The sequence below is a fragment of the Anguilla anguilla genome, chromosome 10, assembly GCF_013347855.1.
Source record: "Anguilla anguilla isolate fAngAng1 chromosome 10, fAngAng1.pri, whole genome shotgun sequence".
Lineage (NCBI taxonomy): Eukaryota > Metazoa > Chordata > Actinopteri > Anguilliformes > Anguillidae > Anguilla > Anguilla anguilla.
In genome coordinates this window covers 9,458,347-9,474,468 of record NC_049210.1, presented here as the reverse complement: position 1 = coordinate 9,474,468, position 16,122 = coordinate 9,458,347, and the positions used below count along the sequence as shown (strand labels likewise).

At 41.3% G+C, this 16,122-nt stretch overlaps 1 protein-coding gene across 3 annotated transcripts; it reads left to right on the top strand.

Moving 5' to 3' along the window:
* The first annotated feature begins 2,423 nt into the window (after positions 1–2,423).
* LOC118206277 (golgin subfamily A member 7) lies at positions 2,424–14,407 on the top strand. Of its 3 annotated transcripts, none has more exons than XM_035378751.1 (6): positions 2,424–2,572; positions 5,370–5,495; positions 8,095–8,247; positions 9,149–9,250; positions 10,518–10,577; positions 13,232–14,407. In XM_035378751.1, exons 1-5 carry the CDS (start codon positions 2,564–2,566, stop codon positions 10,563–10,565), a joined length of 438 nt encoding a protein of 145 aa, XP_035234642.1. In that variant the 5' UTR covers positions 2,424–2,563; the 3' UTR covers positions 10,566–10,577; positions 13,232–14,407. The 3 variants fall into 3 exon arrangements, with proteins under 3 accessions (XP_035234642.1, XP_035234644.1, XP_035234643.1); XM_035378753.1 differs by lacking the exon at positions 13,232–14,407 and adding an exon at positions 11,929–12,239; XM_035378752.1 differs by lacking the exon at positions 13,232–14,407 and adding an exon at positions 10,997–12,239.
* The last annotated feature ends 1,715 nt before the right edge of the window (positions 14,408–16,122 follow it).

The following is a 16,122-nucleotide window of genomic DNA, read 5'->3' as shown; positions in this document are numbered from 1 at the left end:
CTTTCCATATTTCAAGTTGCTCAGTCTTTCTATTGTACCAAAAGCAAAATTTAAAATATGAAAAAGCCTTTTTACACTTTTTTAAGCATAGCAGGTCAGCATACAGAATCAATTTTGATGCAATGAGCTGCTAACCTGTAGATTAGCGTGACATATTCCTCTAATTGTACTTTAGTTCTCGCATTCCTATGTTCATACATCACATATAGACTGTGGTCGTAAGTCATAACAAAATCTTAAATGCAAAAGATTTCATGGATAACTGAAATAACGTGCAAAATATTCACCCTTTATATTTCAAATATATTAGCTAAATGCTCCAGCAGCTCTGATCTGGCAGAACATTTTTACTTTCCACGTTCCATAACTTCACCCGCATTACATCACCTTCACTGCAAAGCACTCAGAAATCATAAGTTATGCGATTAGTAGGGAAAACAATAAAGGGTCATAAGTGAAGAGCAGCCCTCATTTTCAAGGCCTGATGCTCAGGAGAATGAAGAATAACGATGTGATCTACGGCAAAGACGCTCGGCAACCCACCCATTGATCATGTTTTAACCTCCATTGTCGCACTTCATTTATCTACTTTCTAGCACAGATCCTGCTGCCTCTTGAACCTAATATCATTTTTGAAAATGTTAACTGAAATGTCCCAAAGGTATAGAATGGTTGGCCTTTTTGCACAAAAATTGTGAACGAAACCAAACGGGTTTCCCTTGAAATTTAGTGAAATATTACTTCAGTAGCCCTTAAAGCACCTGTGACCTATATCATCATGTTTGGAACCTATATATTTCACAATTATGTTTGGACTTTTGCGGGATCACAATAAAAATCAAAATGTTCCAAAGGCGAGTGAACTTGTGATATATTATCTCTCCGGGGCTTTCAAAACATTTGCTCCAAGAGGATTTGATTGAGTGAAAGTGCTTCAGACCATGCCATTTACACCACCCTAATGAAACGGATTTACATGCATGCATTTACTCAAGGAAGCCACACATGCCTGAATATTGGCTCTGAGAAACCAGCATATGTGTTCTTAAAAACGTTATTTTCAAACACTTGACATTGCATTACCGCCATTTGGCAGATGCTTATCCAGAGTGACTTAGAACACAAAATCAAGTGCTTTGATCAGGAAGGTTCCAAAAGAACATTAATACAAACATCTTATTATGAATGTGACTTGACCAGAATCATAGCATTGCTTTAAATGCTTACAGTCAGATAAATTACACCAATGGAATATGATTCTACAAGCTTTTGTCTTCAAGCTGTCTTCTTTTTCCTCATTTGGCTGTTCCATTTTCAAACTAGCAAATCACCACAAATATCAACAGCAGCGTTCATTGATTAACCAGAAAGAAAAGTAAATGTTTAACTTGCGATAGTTGTGATAGTTCACAGACTAAGCCATGAGTTATTTCATTCATTTAAAATGTCTAGCTATTTAAAAATACACAGCCTTTAGAGCTAATGGAAATAGAAACACTTTAAAGTTCAATACACAAATTCATCCCTGTCATTGCGCCATTACTCAAGTTAATATAATTATTATCGTGTTAAGTCAAACAGTTTACATGAATGAGAGGTGATGAGGTCAGTCCAAGATTTATACACATACTGTAGAGAGCGATTCCAACAGCCAGAAATGTGATAGAAATGTTTTACCATTTAATGCACCCAAAGAGGGTGAGTGCACAGGACCTTATGATGTACAGCAATCATTTTTTATCACTGTCAAACAAGACAAATGGGCAAATCTCAATAAAAACAGATCGCAGAAAAAAGAAAAACGATGTTAGCCAAGTATACGGCTCCACAGTGTCTAATACAAAAAATGAAGAAACCTTGGCAATTCATTTTAGCAGGGATAATGTTGAGCTGCAATCATTAGCAGTGACTTGCAGCTTTGAAACATATTCGTCTGGACCACAATCACTTCGTGCAGTGGCTTTCAGCTGCAACAGAGGACTGTGATTATGCTTAGGTTCATGTTAAACTGCAACGGCCAGCAATCCCTTGCAATTTGTCTGCAAGGTGACCATAATTATTGTGGCTAAAAAAAATGTCTCCGCTTTTAAATGCAGTGTAAAAATATAAAACATTTACGAATTTGAAATGGACAATATCTAACAATAATATTTATGATTATATAGTACCACAGTCATTGTCAGGTAAACAGAAACAAAAATAAGAGAAATTGAGAAACGTTTGGCCCACTGGCATTGTTGACGTCACTGTCGCTGTTTTTTATTACATTATTTTAGTAATGCAAGGGTGTGCATTGCTGGATGGAACCACAATGAAGAAGCAATTTCAACATCTTACCTTGTGCGCTTACAACCCAAACAAAAATTATTTACGAATATCAGTTTAGTCAGCAGGCGCTGCGCATATCCACTACTTTGTATGGCACAAGGATAGACTAATGCCATAACACTGTGCGGCTGTTGGCCCACCCCACCGATATAATGCTCGTTGATCTAGGGTGCTGCTCATCTGAAGTCATGTTCGTGAACAAGAAGATAGCAAGCAGCTAGCCACTGCTTTCAACATGGCGGAGGTAAGGGAAAATCACACCTCAATGCCCAATATCTTGCTCAATACATACATGTATATACATATATATATATTTAACAGTGTTTAGTTAAAAAATAGGTATTAGCACAGTTAATTAGTTGGAACATTTGCTATGTATAATGTTCAAGTCTAAAGTTATATAGCTAGTCTATATTCAAAATATGGACGTACTCACTACACCGTTCAGGTAACGCAGAAAAGCTTGACTGTCTGTTTAAGATTGCAATTTGCCGGAATTGACTTGTTTAGCAGTTATTCATACATCCAGCTGGCTCATTACTGTACTTAGCTAAACTGCAGTGCTGCCAAGCAAGCTGCCTAAGCAACACATTTACAATACAGACGCTAAACACGTCATTCCGTGCAATTATTTGCTAACAGTTACCGTGCTGACTTATTTATACCTACTAAACACGCTAGATAGCTACTTAACGTTAACTAACGTTAGCTAGCTAGTCTAATCAATAGATTCAGCGTGGTGGCTATCCTGGCTCTCTGTGTTTCCAAAGTGTTCTTGTTGTATTTGGTAGCCAGCTGCTATCCACGCACTACGGACGCAACCTACCTTCTGTAGCTAGATATAGCTCGTCTAAATTTAAAGTTAGATTTAGACTACTTATTTAGTTAGCTTTTCAATAATGTATTGGGTATTATTGGTATCAAGCCAATAATGTTAGCAAGTACACCAACATTACGGTTTCACATATTGGCCAATTAAAACTACATAAATTTGAATTGAGATTATGAATACCAGGCAAATAGTAGCTTGTAGTTTATGGGTCACTACCAGGTTTTCATTGCATGTAAAAGTTAATGTGCAGAGAGCATTTGTTTGTTTTGAAATTACCTCGCTGAAAGCGTCTGTGATCGTGGATTGTAGGTAAGTTGATTGCGCGGCCGCAGGTGCAACTCGTTTTCTTTTTTCACAGCTGAACCTGACGCGTCTCGCCGCTGTGTGGCGCCCTTAACGACCAAACCCATTCCCCCACTTTGTTTCCTCCCAGTTTTAAATCGCCTATTATTGTGGAAAGGACAATTACCGTTTCGGCTACACTGTTCTACAGGTGGACTTGCAGTGGGACGAGAAACATGTATCCACTGTGGACTGCTGATAACCTTGAGTGCTTGTTATGTCATTGCGAGGAAGGCACTACATCTGGCTGGAAAATGCCAGTTGTGTATTACTATTAATTTTTTAATGGTTGGCAAATGACTCATGGACTATTGGGCTGAGTAGTATGTACCTGTGTGTTGGAGATTAACCACTAAACCATCCCACTTAAACCCAAATATGTATCAATCTTTGGCCAGTTATGCAGCTAAATAATTCATCATCTCTGTGTTCTGAATATTATGTCACATGGAATTAGTACAAACATATCCAATGTGCTCTGCAGGATGTATAGGTATTTCCACACCAGTTGTACAGCTGTGAGTTTTCATAGAAGGAAAACAAGCTTTTATGACAATGATAGACAATTGAGCAAATGATTGTATTAAGCAATTGAAGGGTTTTGTCTAATGGCCCGCTCAGCTGTGAGGCATGGTTAATTTCCTCATTGTAGGCATTTTGATATTTGATAACCCTGCTTCAATTTGACAAGTACCATAGAGCTAAAACACACGCCAAGGGCTTGGTGGGTGTGTGCTCAAAGCTGTGGAGGGTTTAGCCACACAACTGAAAAGCGATGTGAGGCGTTTGTGCTGTTCTTCAGTTGAAGGGAAGGAAAAGGGCTCTGATAGGAATGGCACCGTTTACATGAGCCTGGAGCCCTGGGGCATTGTGGGGACTGGCAGAGGAAGCCTGGTGTTAATTACACCTGGCAGAGTGGCTGCTGTTTGGGCGGTGCTGCAGCTCCTTCAGAAACAACCGATTACTGCAGAGCTAGCCCGAAAAGTGCCCGTTTGACAATAGCACGGCTGACTGTAAATGTTTATAAGACTTCAGCAGTGAGCACACTCGCAGGGTTATTTAAATGCTTGCCCCCCCCACCCTCCTTTTTGTCTGTCCTGCTCTTGTAAAACAAGCACAGTAGTGAGACAGTATGTAATGCTTGTCTGGTGAAATTTGTGAAGGATCTGTCTCTGTTTTTCATCCCAAAGGCTGCATCGTTCTTGTTTTTCTGCCATGTACAAATAATCAACAGCATTTTTTTGTCAACCTACAAGGCTGAGGGACTGTATATTGTAGTGTTTAGTCTTGACTGACCGCTTCAACACCACCAGTGGAAAATAGCATTTAGACGAGCAATTACAGAACGCGAAGACATCGATATTGCTACAAAAAGGCCATCATGAAAAGATATCAAATAAGGCATTTTTTTAATATGAAAAAATTAAGGATTGACACTTTAAAAATTAAGATGAGATTAGAGTATTTTATGAAATTGCCATGGCTAAGCAGGTTGTATTTCTTGAAGATGTTGCAATAATTGGATCTCAAGGGTTTCTTGGCCAAGATTTTGCTTTGTCAAATAGAGAGATGTTAAAGGTCTTATGGTGGTCTTTTGGAAAATGGATCATGTTGACTGTATTCCTGAGCTTTTGCATCTGTTGTTCATGTGAGAAAGTTGGCCGGCTCTTTCTTCAGTTTTTTTTTCAGTTGTTTAGTGCAGCATAATCCACAGCTGAGAAGCAGATGCGATTTGTCCTAATCAAAGTAGAAAATCCTGGCGATGGGAAATTTGTTCTGGGGCTTGGTTTAAAGTTATAGCACCTCATGGACTGACACACCCTTGGCTCTTGCGCTCAAATGCTACCTGCTGTTTTTCACGTTCCAGACCCACAGCTTGCAGGACATCAGACAGCAAGCGGCCATCGCTGCCAAGGTGTTCATCCAGAGAGACTACACCAATGGAACTGTGTGCCAGTTTCAGACCAAGTTCCCCTCTGAACTAGAGACCAGGGTACGTAAAATACACAGGAGCATATTTGCCTCATTAGAGAAAGATAACCCATCTGAAACGGCAGTGGATTTCATAGTAGCCCTTGTTTCTTAATGAGCTGGAACACATTGATATTACCCAGCGCCCCAGATTGGGTTGCCATGGTAATGGTGTATGTCGGTGAAAAGCTCTTAAAGGTAAGGAAGGATGAAAGTATGAAATCTTGATGCAGTGTTGTGTGTCTGGTATTGCCATTCAGTGATATGATTAATTTGCAGATAACTGCTTTGATTCAAGACTCATAAAAACAAACAGTCTTTGAAAAGGTAAGGGTAAGTGTATCAAACTATCTATTTATTTTTGGTGGAGCACCCCTTTAAGTGTGAAAGTCTATTTTTGTGTGCTTTTTGAATTGTACCATGCAGTACACTACCCTGCAGGCTTGTATGCCTTCAGTTGATGGGGTCATTGTCCCCGATTGAACTCTCATGCCTTGAGAATGCAAGTTTTTGTTTTTTTTTTCCTTCTTTTCAAAACAACACTTTTCCAGAGACTCAAGTCAAGCTCTGTGGCCGGCTGCCATGCTGTCACATGGAAGTGCCTGTGGATCCAGAATTCCAAGGACAGAACTTGGTTCTCCCTGTGTTTTGTGATTGCCGCAGAACAACGATCAACTTCACAGCAAAACAGGACTGTGGCAGACGACCCTGCCCACCTGACTTGGGTAGTCCTTCAGAGGCATGTCATTGTTCAGAGAATTTATACTGAACACCTGTGAAGTGGATGAACGTACACTATCCTAACATCTGCTAGTACGAATGGTCTGAAGTGCTGTACAGGACACAAAATTTACATGTGAACACATTAAACAAGTTGGTATGATACTCCTTCCACACATCAAAATCATTATATGATTTTACGTCATGCACGCAGTGCACACCTCGTGGCCTGAAATGGGCTTCATTTGTCATGAACAGCCAAACTTCTTTAACTTAGACATGATTTCCAAATCCCAGGGATGACATATGTAATCATTCTTTTGATATATTAGTCTTTTTCATTTATGTACTGCGAGGAGCAGTTCACCTTTGGCAAGTCTAGAGCTTGCTTGGCCTTGGGACGGCTGAGCTGGAATGGATTCCAGGCCAGCAGAGCCAGCAGATTCATGGAGTAAGAAAAGGAGTATCTATTGCTTCTGCTTTTTTTGGTGTCCATCTTTAATGTCCTTTCCTCATTTGATCTATTAGAGCTGGGCGTTACACAAAAGCTGACTATGAATCCTTGAGCTGAAAGCATATGGCTGGGCTCCCGCCAAACAGCTTGGGAAATGGGATGGAGAATGATCTGCCATTACCTCTGTCTCGTGCTGTACACATATTGGTCACAGATTCCCCCTACGCAGAGCCATTGAATGAGAAACAGAATATCGCATTACAGTTCCCTACATACACAACTCAATAGCGGCGATCAGAATTCCTCGTACAGTTGCCCTTAGGCAGATATTCATGAAGCCAAAGTGCTTGTTGTTTACCAGCGGTTTGGGATGGGTAGCGCTTGTTTTTGGAACTCACTTACCGTTATATGGCTGATTTTGCGCTCATTAGTATAAACATTTTATTTTGCAATCGTACAAAACAGACCCTGTAAAAAGGCCTTACAGGGAGAGGTTCCAGACTCTTCGGCCAGTAAGCACTCATCAGTGGAGTCGACGTAATGGAAAGATGCAAATGCTAAAAAAAGGCTCCTGAAGCTAGATTAGGGGGAGAACAGACCCTTCTCACGACGGGCACGGTGCGCGTGTAAGACCACTGATCTGCTGGAACTTGTTTTGAAATTCCTGGGGCACAGAGAAGCGTAGCTTTGGATCTCTTTCGGAGGCCCAGGAGGGCTGGCTCAGCCGTCTGGTCCGCAGGTTCCAAGTCCACCCTTTCATATCTCCGCGGAGACGGCCGGTTCAAAACAAGAGCGGAGACTTCGGTCGAGACTCAGTCAAAACACACCCCACGGTTCGTCTGCCCTCCCACCAGCCTCCCTGCCACAGAGCTGGCCTGATTTGAAGAGCTTTGGAAGTTGCTGGTTTTCATTAACTGGCCCTCTTTGATTTCCCGTGCGTGGAAGGGACAGCATAATTTCAGGTATCACGCCATTAGAGCTGTGGTACACCTATCAAATCAGTTTCACTGAGCCAGTTAACATTGTTGATAATGACCCTAGGAAATTACTGTCTTACCCTTTGCGAGAACATTGATGTACGAATGAGGTCCTCTCTCCCTTTTCTCTGGCTTTGGCAAATACAGTGTATGAAATGAAAACATGCATTGAACAGAGTGTAAAGGCATCTCGATTGTTTGTGGAAAATTTTCCATATAGTTGAGGAAGAGACAGAGGTCTTTTCTATTCTGAATTGTTTGTAAGCAGGTCTGTGCCAAGTACTGAAGGGTTGAAGGCTGCCATTTGGGCCAATTGTAAAATTACTGTACTCCAATGGAAAAACACTGGAGTACAGTTGTGCTTTCTATTATTTGGCTTGCCAAGTATTGTGAGTTGTACATTGTCTTGCCTGCTGGACGTCTTCTGAAGGGTCTGAGAATATTGAAGGTAAATGTTTTGTCTACTGCAGATTGACAAGCAGCAGTTTGAGGAGACGGTGCGGACACTGAATAACCTATATGCTGAAGCGGAGAAACTGGGAGGCCAGTCGTACCTGGAAGGCTGTCTGGCTTGTCTTACGGCCTACACAATCTTCCTCTGTATGGAGACCCACTACGAGAAGGTTTGAGCACCTCAGCCCATACTCGTGCACTGAAGGGCCATCACACATCAGTGAACATGTGTCAAACAGCCAAATATATTATTTAAAGTCTTTGCCAACCACGAATGCATAGCTTCATACAAGTGAAAATTGGTGATAATTCTCAGGAACGAAGTTTCTCATCTCACCTGAAGACGTTGTGTACATTTATTGAGTTATGTACATGGTTCCTCTATTGTTTCCAAAATGGTAAAGTAGTTGTATTTGCCCATAGGTTATAAATACAGTTATGAATAGAGGAGGGAAAGGGTTGCTGGCATAAGAACTGCTGCGGAACCCTGACTGAGGTTGTTTATTTAAAACCAGTCATACCATGAGTAGAATGTCTACTTAGCAATTGGTTACCTGACAGAGGCCGACTTCCTATCACATTGCCTGTGAGTACTGGAGTGCAACATCGCTTGCAGGGACTAGCCACTAAATCTAGCGTAGCTCAAAGCAAGCTCAGCTGATACATTTCCTGCAACCCACACAGATGTTAGATTTGGGTTTTAAATGTATTTCTTATGGGAGCTGACCCCCACTAATTATTACTGATCCAGTCAAATTATGTTTTTTGTTAACTTGAAACCCAGATTTTTTAAAAATGAAATGAAACTGTGATGAAATGGAGAAAAGGGAGAAACTCATGTCCTTTGAGACCCACTTAAGTGGTGAGTTGAAGTGCTCTTGGCGAGCAATTAATTACATAGGATGAGTAATCGTTTTCTTCTGCAGCATGGAGTTTAAATAAACCAGTGCTTAGGAAAAATGTTAAAATGTTCCCAAAGTAGACCTCCCACATCTGCTTTGATGGAGCAACGTGCGTTCCGGAAAGTGTTTTTTCCAGCTGAACTACCCCCTCCTCCCCCAATGCCGTCAGGTCTTGAAGAAGATCGGCAAGTACATCCAGGAGCAGAATGATAAGATCTACGCACCGCGAGGGCTGCTTCTCACGGATCCAATCGAGAGAGGGCTGAGAGTTGTATCCTTTCCCGTTGGAACAGGGCACCATTCCAGCCCGTATGACCTGGGGTGTGTCAATCTCCAGGATGAGACAGTCACAAACATCAGTAGATTAAGCGAGTAAGTCTTCATGGTTGAAAACTTTCACCCATCGTGGTCAGGGAATCTTTCCAAATGGGTCACCTTTGACCACCATTTGACCACCTCATTCAGGTACATAGTTCATTTTAGTAGTTTCTCTCACACGACTAAATATTTTGTTGAAATTCTGAGCGATGAGGTCAGTAGTTCACTGACTGCATGTAATTACGATGCACACGAAAGCCATCTGTTGCGAGTTTAGCATATTGCACAATTGTGCAACTTTTTCAACACTCCCTTAGAGATTGATATATTTAGAAAACAATATCGAGATATGGGGCAGATGAGTTGTCATCAGTCACTATGATTTATTCGAGTCATCAGCTCACCAATAAACCGCAGAACCCACAGTTACATTGCTGATGTTAGCAAGTGCACATTCGAATAAACATCAAAAATACCAGGCCCGCTTTTGAAGCTGTCAATACATTTTTTGCTGAAGTTTCACAGAATTTCAGATGGGGGTGACTGCACTTACACACTAGCAGGAGTACACTGCCCATAAGAGCAGAGGTGTGTGGGACCGCTCCCCAGGGGGATGCTGGGACCTTGCTGAGCTTTAAGAGCTGCCTGGTGGGCGACAGAACCACGGTGGTGTTCTCCGAGTCTGGTGCCCAGCTGTGTGCTGTGAGGAGGGCATAAAGCGAAGCAGCAGCCAACACCCTCTCACCTGTCTGTGTGGAATTGGTGGGGGTTGGAGTGGAGGGGGGAAGGTGAGGAAGGACACCCTTCGATAATAGAAGGAAAGCAGTATCAATCCACTTCATCTGCATAAAATCTGAGAGGGCTCTTCAACTTCACGGTTCTCTGAGTGCGTGGCAGGCCTAACATCCGAAAGTATCGCAGCAAAGGCCTCGGCCGCAGAACATTCAAGAAATTGCTTGCAGCTGCTACCGCGTCCCCCAAGCTTCCCTCCACCCTGTGTGATTGTATCAACTGCGTGGTGACCTGGGTCATTTCTCCAGCACATCTCCGTTAAGCTGCGGACCTTGGCTTAGGAGCAGGAGAGAGAGGAGGCTGGAGAGGACACTAGACCTGGTTTATGTTCCACCTCAGATACCACAGTATCCCTTGTGCCATCCACAGAGTTTCTGGGTCTTAGTCTTTACGACTCAACAGATTTGCCTTAATCATACATCTCCCAGGTTGAAATCACCATATTTGAAGACAGAAGCACGGGGTCCGGAAGATAAAACACACTGAAGGTGAGCATTGTAATCCAGACACTTAAGCACCCAGACTTCTGGTTTCAGAGTTGCATCCCACATTTAACATGGTTCCTCTTTTTTTTGTTCCTGGTGTTCAGAAAGGGCCCTATACAGTTTTGTCTGCTGCTAAAGATTGCCTAAGGGTAATTTTGCCACACTAAAAGCATATCCCTGATAGGAGATGCCAGTCTATTCTTTGGATTGCATCAGACTTTTTGCATGGAGATGGATAATTGAGTTAGAGAAATTCAGTTAACATTATGTGGGACCCAAGGAGAATTTTCACTTGTATATAAATCATAAATCAAGTTTGAAGTGTTGCACAAGGATATTAACATAATACGTTTATTAAGATTGAGTTTCTTATAAAAATTGAATATGAACCTGAATATAAATGACATATTTGTTCTCATAAGTTCCCTGCATTGGAGTTGTCTGAACATGCAGTCACTCTTCAGGATCTTGCCAGTGTCTCGGGTAAAAATACATTTTTGACTCCTGCGGTGATGATTGTGAATGTGAGTCGAAACCTGACCTGTCATAAACACTACTTTTGGATCACTAACATCTCCCAATTCATTGTTCTGGCAAACACCAAGGAATGCAATTTTGACATTAAATATTGTTTCTCAACAGAAAATAGCTTTTTTCCCAAGCTTTGTAAGGGTAACACAATGCCATTCTTTTTTTTATTTTAAATCTGTCCATACCAGTCAATCACATCTTGCTGTATAGATTTAACATTTGAGCTGTAAAGAAACATAATTTTCTAATTAGGTATCAAATTGCCTTTAAACATTTTCTCTTGTGGTTTAAGTGTCAAGCAGAGGTGATGGAAAAATTTCACCAGCACAGAAACTCCTCCAAGTTCTATTTTTCAAAAGATTTCTGAGCCAAAAATGACCCCTTAAATGTTATGCACACAGCGACACTGACATTCACAATAAATCTTGTGGAGAAAGTTCTCTTTCTTTGTCAGGTTTCTGGCCATGAAGGAACACACGTACGTATTCTCCTTACAGAATTCCTGTCCCTTACGCATACAGGTTCACGTGGTAACTGTGGAATGTAAACGGTTTGCAGAAAGTATCTGCAGACCGAATTGGGAGTTGGACCTTTGCCATATGCAAACATTAGGGAAAATTTCTCAGTGCCGACAGTATTCCCCAGGGAGCTCTGGCTCTTATGCTTTAGGGGGAAAGAGGCCGCAGAGTGCACGTCTAAAAACGCTGACTGCGTCATTACAAACGGATGACGATACTAAACAGCTTTTAATGCTGTCATACCAATAAGGGCATGGAGCTGGTCTCACTAATGTTTGCTTCTGCGCTTACATCCACTTATTCAGCGCAGATTGGTTCAGCTAATGCCGCCTGTTTGGAATCAGACTCTCAGAGTGCCGTTTGCTGCTGTGGCCTGGAGTCTCGTAGAGACTGTTAGCCATGCAGTCACCAGAGATGGACTGTGGCCTTGTATCTCTCCAGTAACCCACATGATTAATTTTACATGGACTAATCCAGCTTGTGTTAATACATTTATAAATTGCCTGCTTATTTACATTTATTCCATTATTAAAAAAGTGATATTAAAACTAGCAGGCAACTCAGACTTGTTTTTTTATGGACCGGTTGATGACATAAAGCCAATTCAATTACAATTTGTGACATGTGCAATAGTACCCAGCTGTGCTTTACAAAATCTTCAGCCTCATTTTCAGTTATCCTTATGAGCATATGAGAAACACAGTGTGTCCCGTGAAATTAATTGTTCCGGGATTAATGTTGCCTTGTTCCAGCACAGCTCTTTAGCGTAAATATTGGGGCCAGCTTGTTCCATGAGTAATTCAGTCTAAAACGGAGAAAAACATTACTGTTTTGGCAGCAGCAATCCTGTGTAATGTGCTAAGTGCCATAATGTCAAGTTAAGTTTATTTAAAGTGCGTTATCACCAATGTAGGTCTCAAAACACTTTACAATAAAGGAATACATAAAATAAAGTAGGATGCATATACACATATAGAAAAGACAAATATACACTTGCATTCACACAGGCTTCTCTGTGCCGCCTGTCCTCCTCACTTTCTTCCTTAAACGGCTGAACACACAGCCTTGCGCTTGCTGTTCGCCAGGCCAGAAACTTAACAGTTGAGGTTGAAGTGTGTGATGGATCAGTCTCTCGTGTAATTGCTGCAGACCTAAGTTTGCGGCAGGGGAACACGGCCCGTTTACAGTAATGGCTGGGAAATGAGTCATGACGAGGTTGCCGGTGTCAAGTCCGCCCAGCTGACACTTGTGCGGTGGGGTACCCCTCGAAAAATGGTGCCCATCGTACCCCACCTTCCTATGGGTGGCAGGGTTCTGGCTGTCAAACCATCCCAGAACTGCCCTCCCTCCCCAGGTTACTTCACACGTGCTATCGCTGCAAAATCGGTTGACAACTGAAATTCGTTTGCTGGCATTCCTTCAACAAGGTTTTCCTTGAGGATCTCTGCTTTGTAGATTATGGCAAGGGACGTAAGAGATTTGAGGTTTGATGTGTAATGCATTTTAAATGAGCTGCACTCTGCAGAGCTGCAGATGTGAAAGATAGGTGGGGTTGTGTTCCAGAGCGCAGCCCACAGAGAGTAACGGTCACTTTACGTCATCTGGCAGCTCCCTGTGCGAGACAGTGGCAGTCTGCATGGCCGCTGGAGTCTTCTGCATCTTCTGTCTCGTGAAATGGACCCTCCCTCCCGCCCGACCCGTGCCTGAGGACTGAGCCAGTGTGCCCGGTTCATCCCAGGATTGCCCTGAAAAGCCAAGCCCAGTCCGACCCCTCCACACCCTCCAGCCACACTGGAAAACCCTCCCAACCAACTGCGTCTCTACAATCACTCCTGTCCTTCTGATTACTGTATGTAGTTAATGCACAATTTCCTCTCACATTCATTTTTAATCCTGTTTTATTGTTTTATTTATTCAGCTGCACTAGGAGGTAAGATTATGCATCGTATGTAAAGAAAAAAAAAAAGAAACTGCTTCATCTTGATTCAAATAATTACTTGTACAATGATCATTCACTGTCAACATTAATCATCAGTATGTACATTTAAACTGTGCCATGTTTCAGTGATTATTCTCGTCGGCATTACGCTTTATCTCTTGTGTGTATCTGTTTTCAACAGAAAGATGAGGCTAAAGTGCGCTGTTTTGTGTACTTTGGTTTATTGTGAAGTCGGTTGCGTCAGGTAAGTGTGTCCTGTATCGTGTGGACGCTGTGCAGAGAAACATGCTATGTATCCCTGGGTTCTTTTGACAGTGTTAAAATAATGTCATTCCTATAACCTGTACTGATGACTCATGATTTTATTGCATTACTACTAATAACAGGGTATTATACGGCAAGCATCCTCCTGTATATACATTTGTTTTCAAATGCCCTGTATCATTATATTAGTAAGATATATGTTTAAAAATTACGTCTTGGATTGAACTGTTAATGAATGACTGAATATTCCCTAATACATCTAGTCTTTGAAAGATATATTACCTTGCAGATGATGTTGTAAATTAGAAAAGCTGGCTATTGGAGCTGTAAGTTGACCAAAATAACCATTATTTATTGCATAGGCAACTCGGCAAAGCTGAATGTGTTCATTTGGGGAATAAAAAACTAATCAGTAACCATAACTACCGCAGAAACCTTAAAAGCTGTTTGGCAGTACTGGAAGTGTCTGAAATCTCTTCTGACTCCAAAAAAGCAAAGCCTGTTTTTTAAGCTTTCAAATGTAAATTCTTTTCTTATCCGGTGTATTGTAGCATAATAAACTGTATGTGTCTTTTCTTTAATTTGTTGCCCTGTGCATTTACTGATATTTTTTTTACTGATTTTACTGCAATTTACTGATCTTAATATTGCATTTTGATGTCCCTGCTCAAACTGTTTATGCTCTTTAATGCAGCTGCAATGTGATTCACTTCAAAGGACTAATAGGTAAAAGGCACAATTCTGAATTGAGTAATGGTTCTGACACATACAAGGATCCAGCTTACAAAACCGTAATTACAAGAATGGAAGAGACATCTGTTTGGAATATGCATTGCAGAACGAGTAAATTAAAGAATATTATTCTGGGGAAAGTATGCAGCATTTCGATTTCAAATTTTGTGCAGTGTGCCTAAACGGACCAAGCATTGTGAGAATGAAAATGAATGGGTGATGACTACGTAAAAGCACATTTTTGTTCTAATTGTATGTTTGAAATGCATATTGAGGCAAATAGCACTGGTCGCAATTTGTTCATCCAGGCTGCTGGAGAGGAGTGGCTGCTTTAGATTGAATTTGTTACATCAAAAACGTGTACTGTAAATGCAAACACATTCAGGATCAACTGGAAACAAATAACTGAAAAATTAGCATTTGACTATGGATGTGATTTCTTGCAAAGTGACTCTTTTTGTCATTCAGTTACCTTGTTCTCCATTACTACTCCTAACTACTTTCCCAAGGGACAGCATCGGTAGTCACTGGTAGTGTTCTCCATCATAAATTAATCCTAGAGAATATTCACTGCAAAAAGCAGCTGAAGTCACAGCATGAAGCCAACACAGTTGTAGACTACATGTTGCACAGGTGGACTAAACCAATGAACTTGAACTTTGCAGTTTGCTTGAATTTTTCCTGACCGAAATGAAGCAAAAACAAACTGGATAGGTAATTTTAAAAGTGCACCACACCAGGATTTGGATCACTTGCAACTGAACCTGTAAGTGTTCTGAACACCTGTGTTCCAGCTGAAGGTTTCAATGGTTTATTAAATCAGAAATTGAATAAAACTATGGGCAGTTACATGTGACCCTTAAATGTTTTTCTAATCATTTTTCACAGGTAGCAGATCTGTTGCAGGTCTATTTCTGTTGTCGTTTAGAACTGGTGTCCAAGTAAATGGCTTGGGAAGCACAGTCTGCATATGATTTAAAGGAGCAAAGGAACTGAAGAACCCTGGAAAAGCCATTATCCAGTATCTCTTCGGAGCTGGAGAATATTTCTTGACAACATGATGATCTATCAAGAGGAGGCTGGGGGACAGATTCAGACTCTGGCTGAAAACCAGTCTCTCATCTCACATCCTTGTGTCCACAGCTGCATTTTGACTCTTTGAGTTTAGCAACACGTTTAGAAACACAGATATTTGGGCCATTACTTGATCTCGTAAAGCTGCAGGTTATGACAGCCTTTTAAGTCTACTTTTTTAAGTAGTTTGAGTATCAAGTTATATATCCAAGGGCAACAAAGCTAAAGATACTGAAATTTTAAATGTATAGCTCAGAATCAAACAAATGGCATGTATAGCATGTATACATCTCAGTGTAATATGACCCTGAAGGATCTTGTGGTTCCCCAAATGCACTCATCTTGCACAAGAATGTAATTTCTCTCATTCAGATTCACTGTAGGAGAGATAAATAGGTTACCCAAGCTACTCTCTAGTTTCACAGGACCATTGGTGATTCTGTGCAATTGGCACACCAGTGAGCAGATAACTCCCTGCTCTGTGGCACTT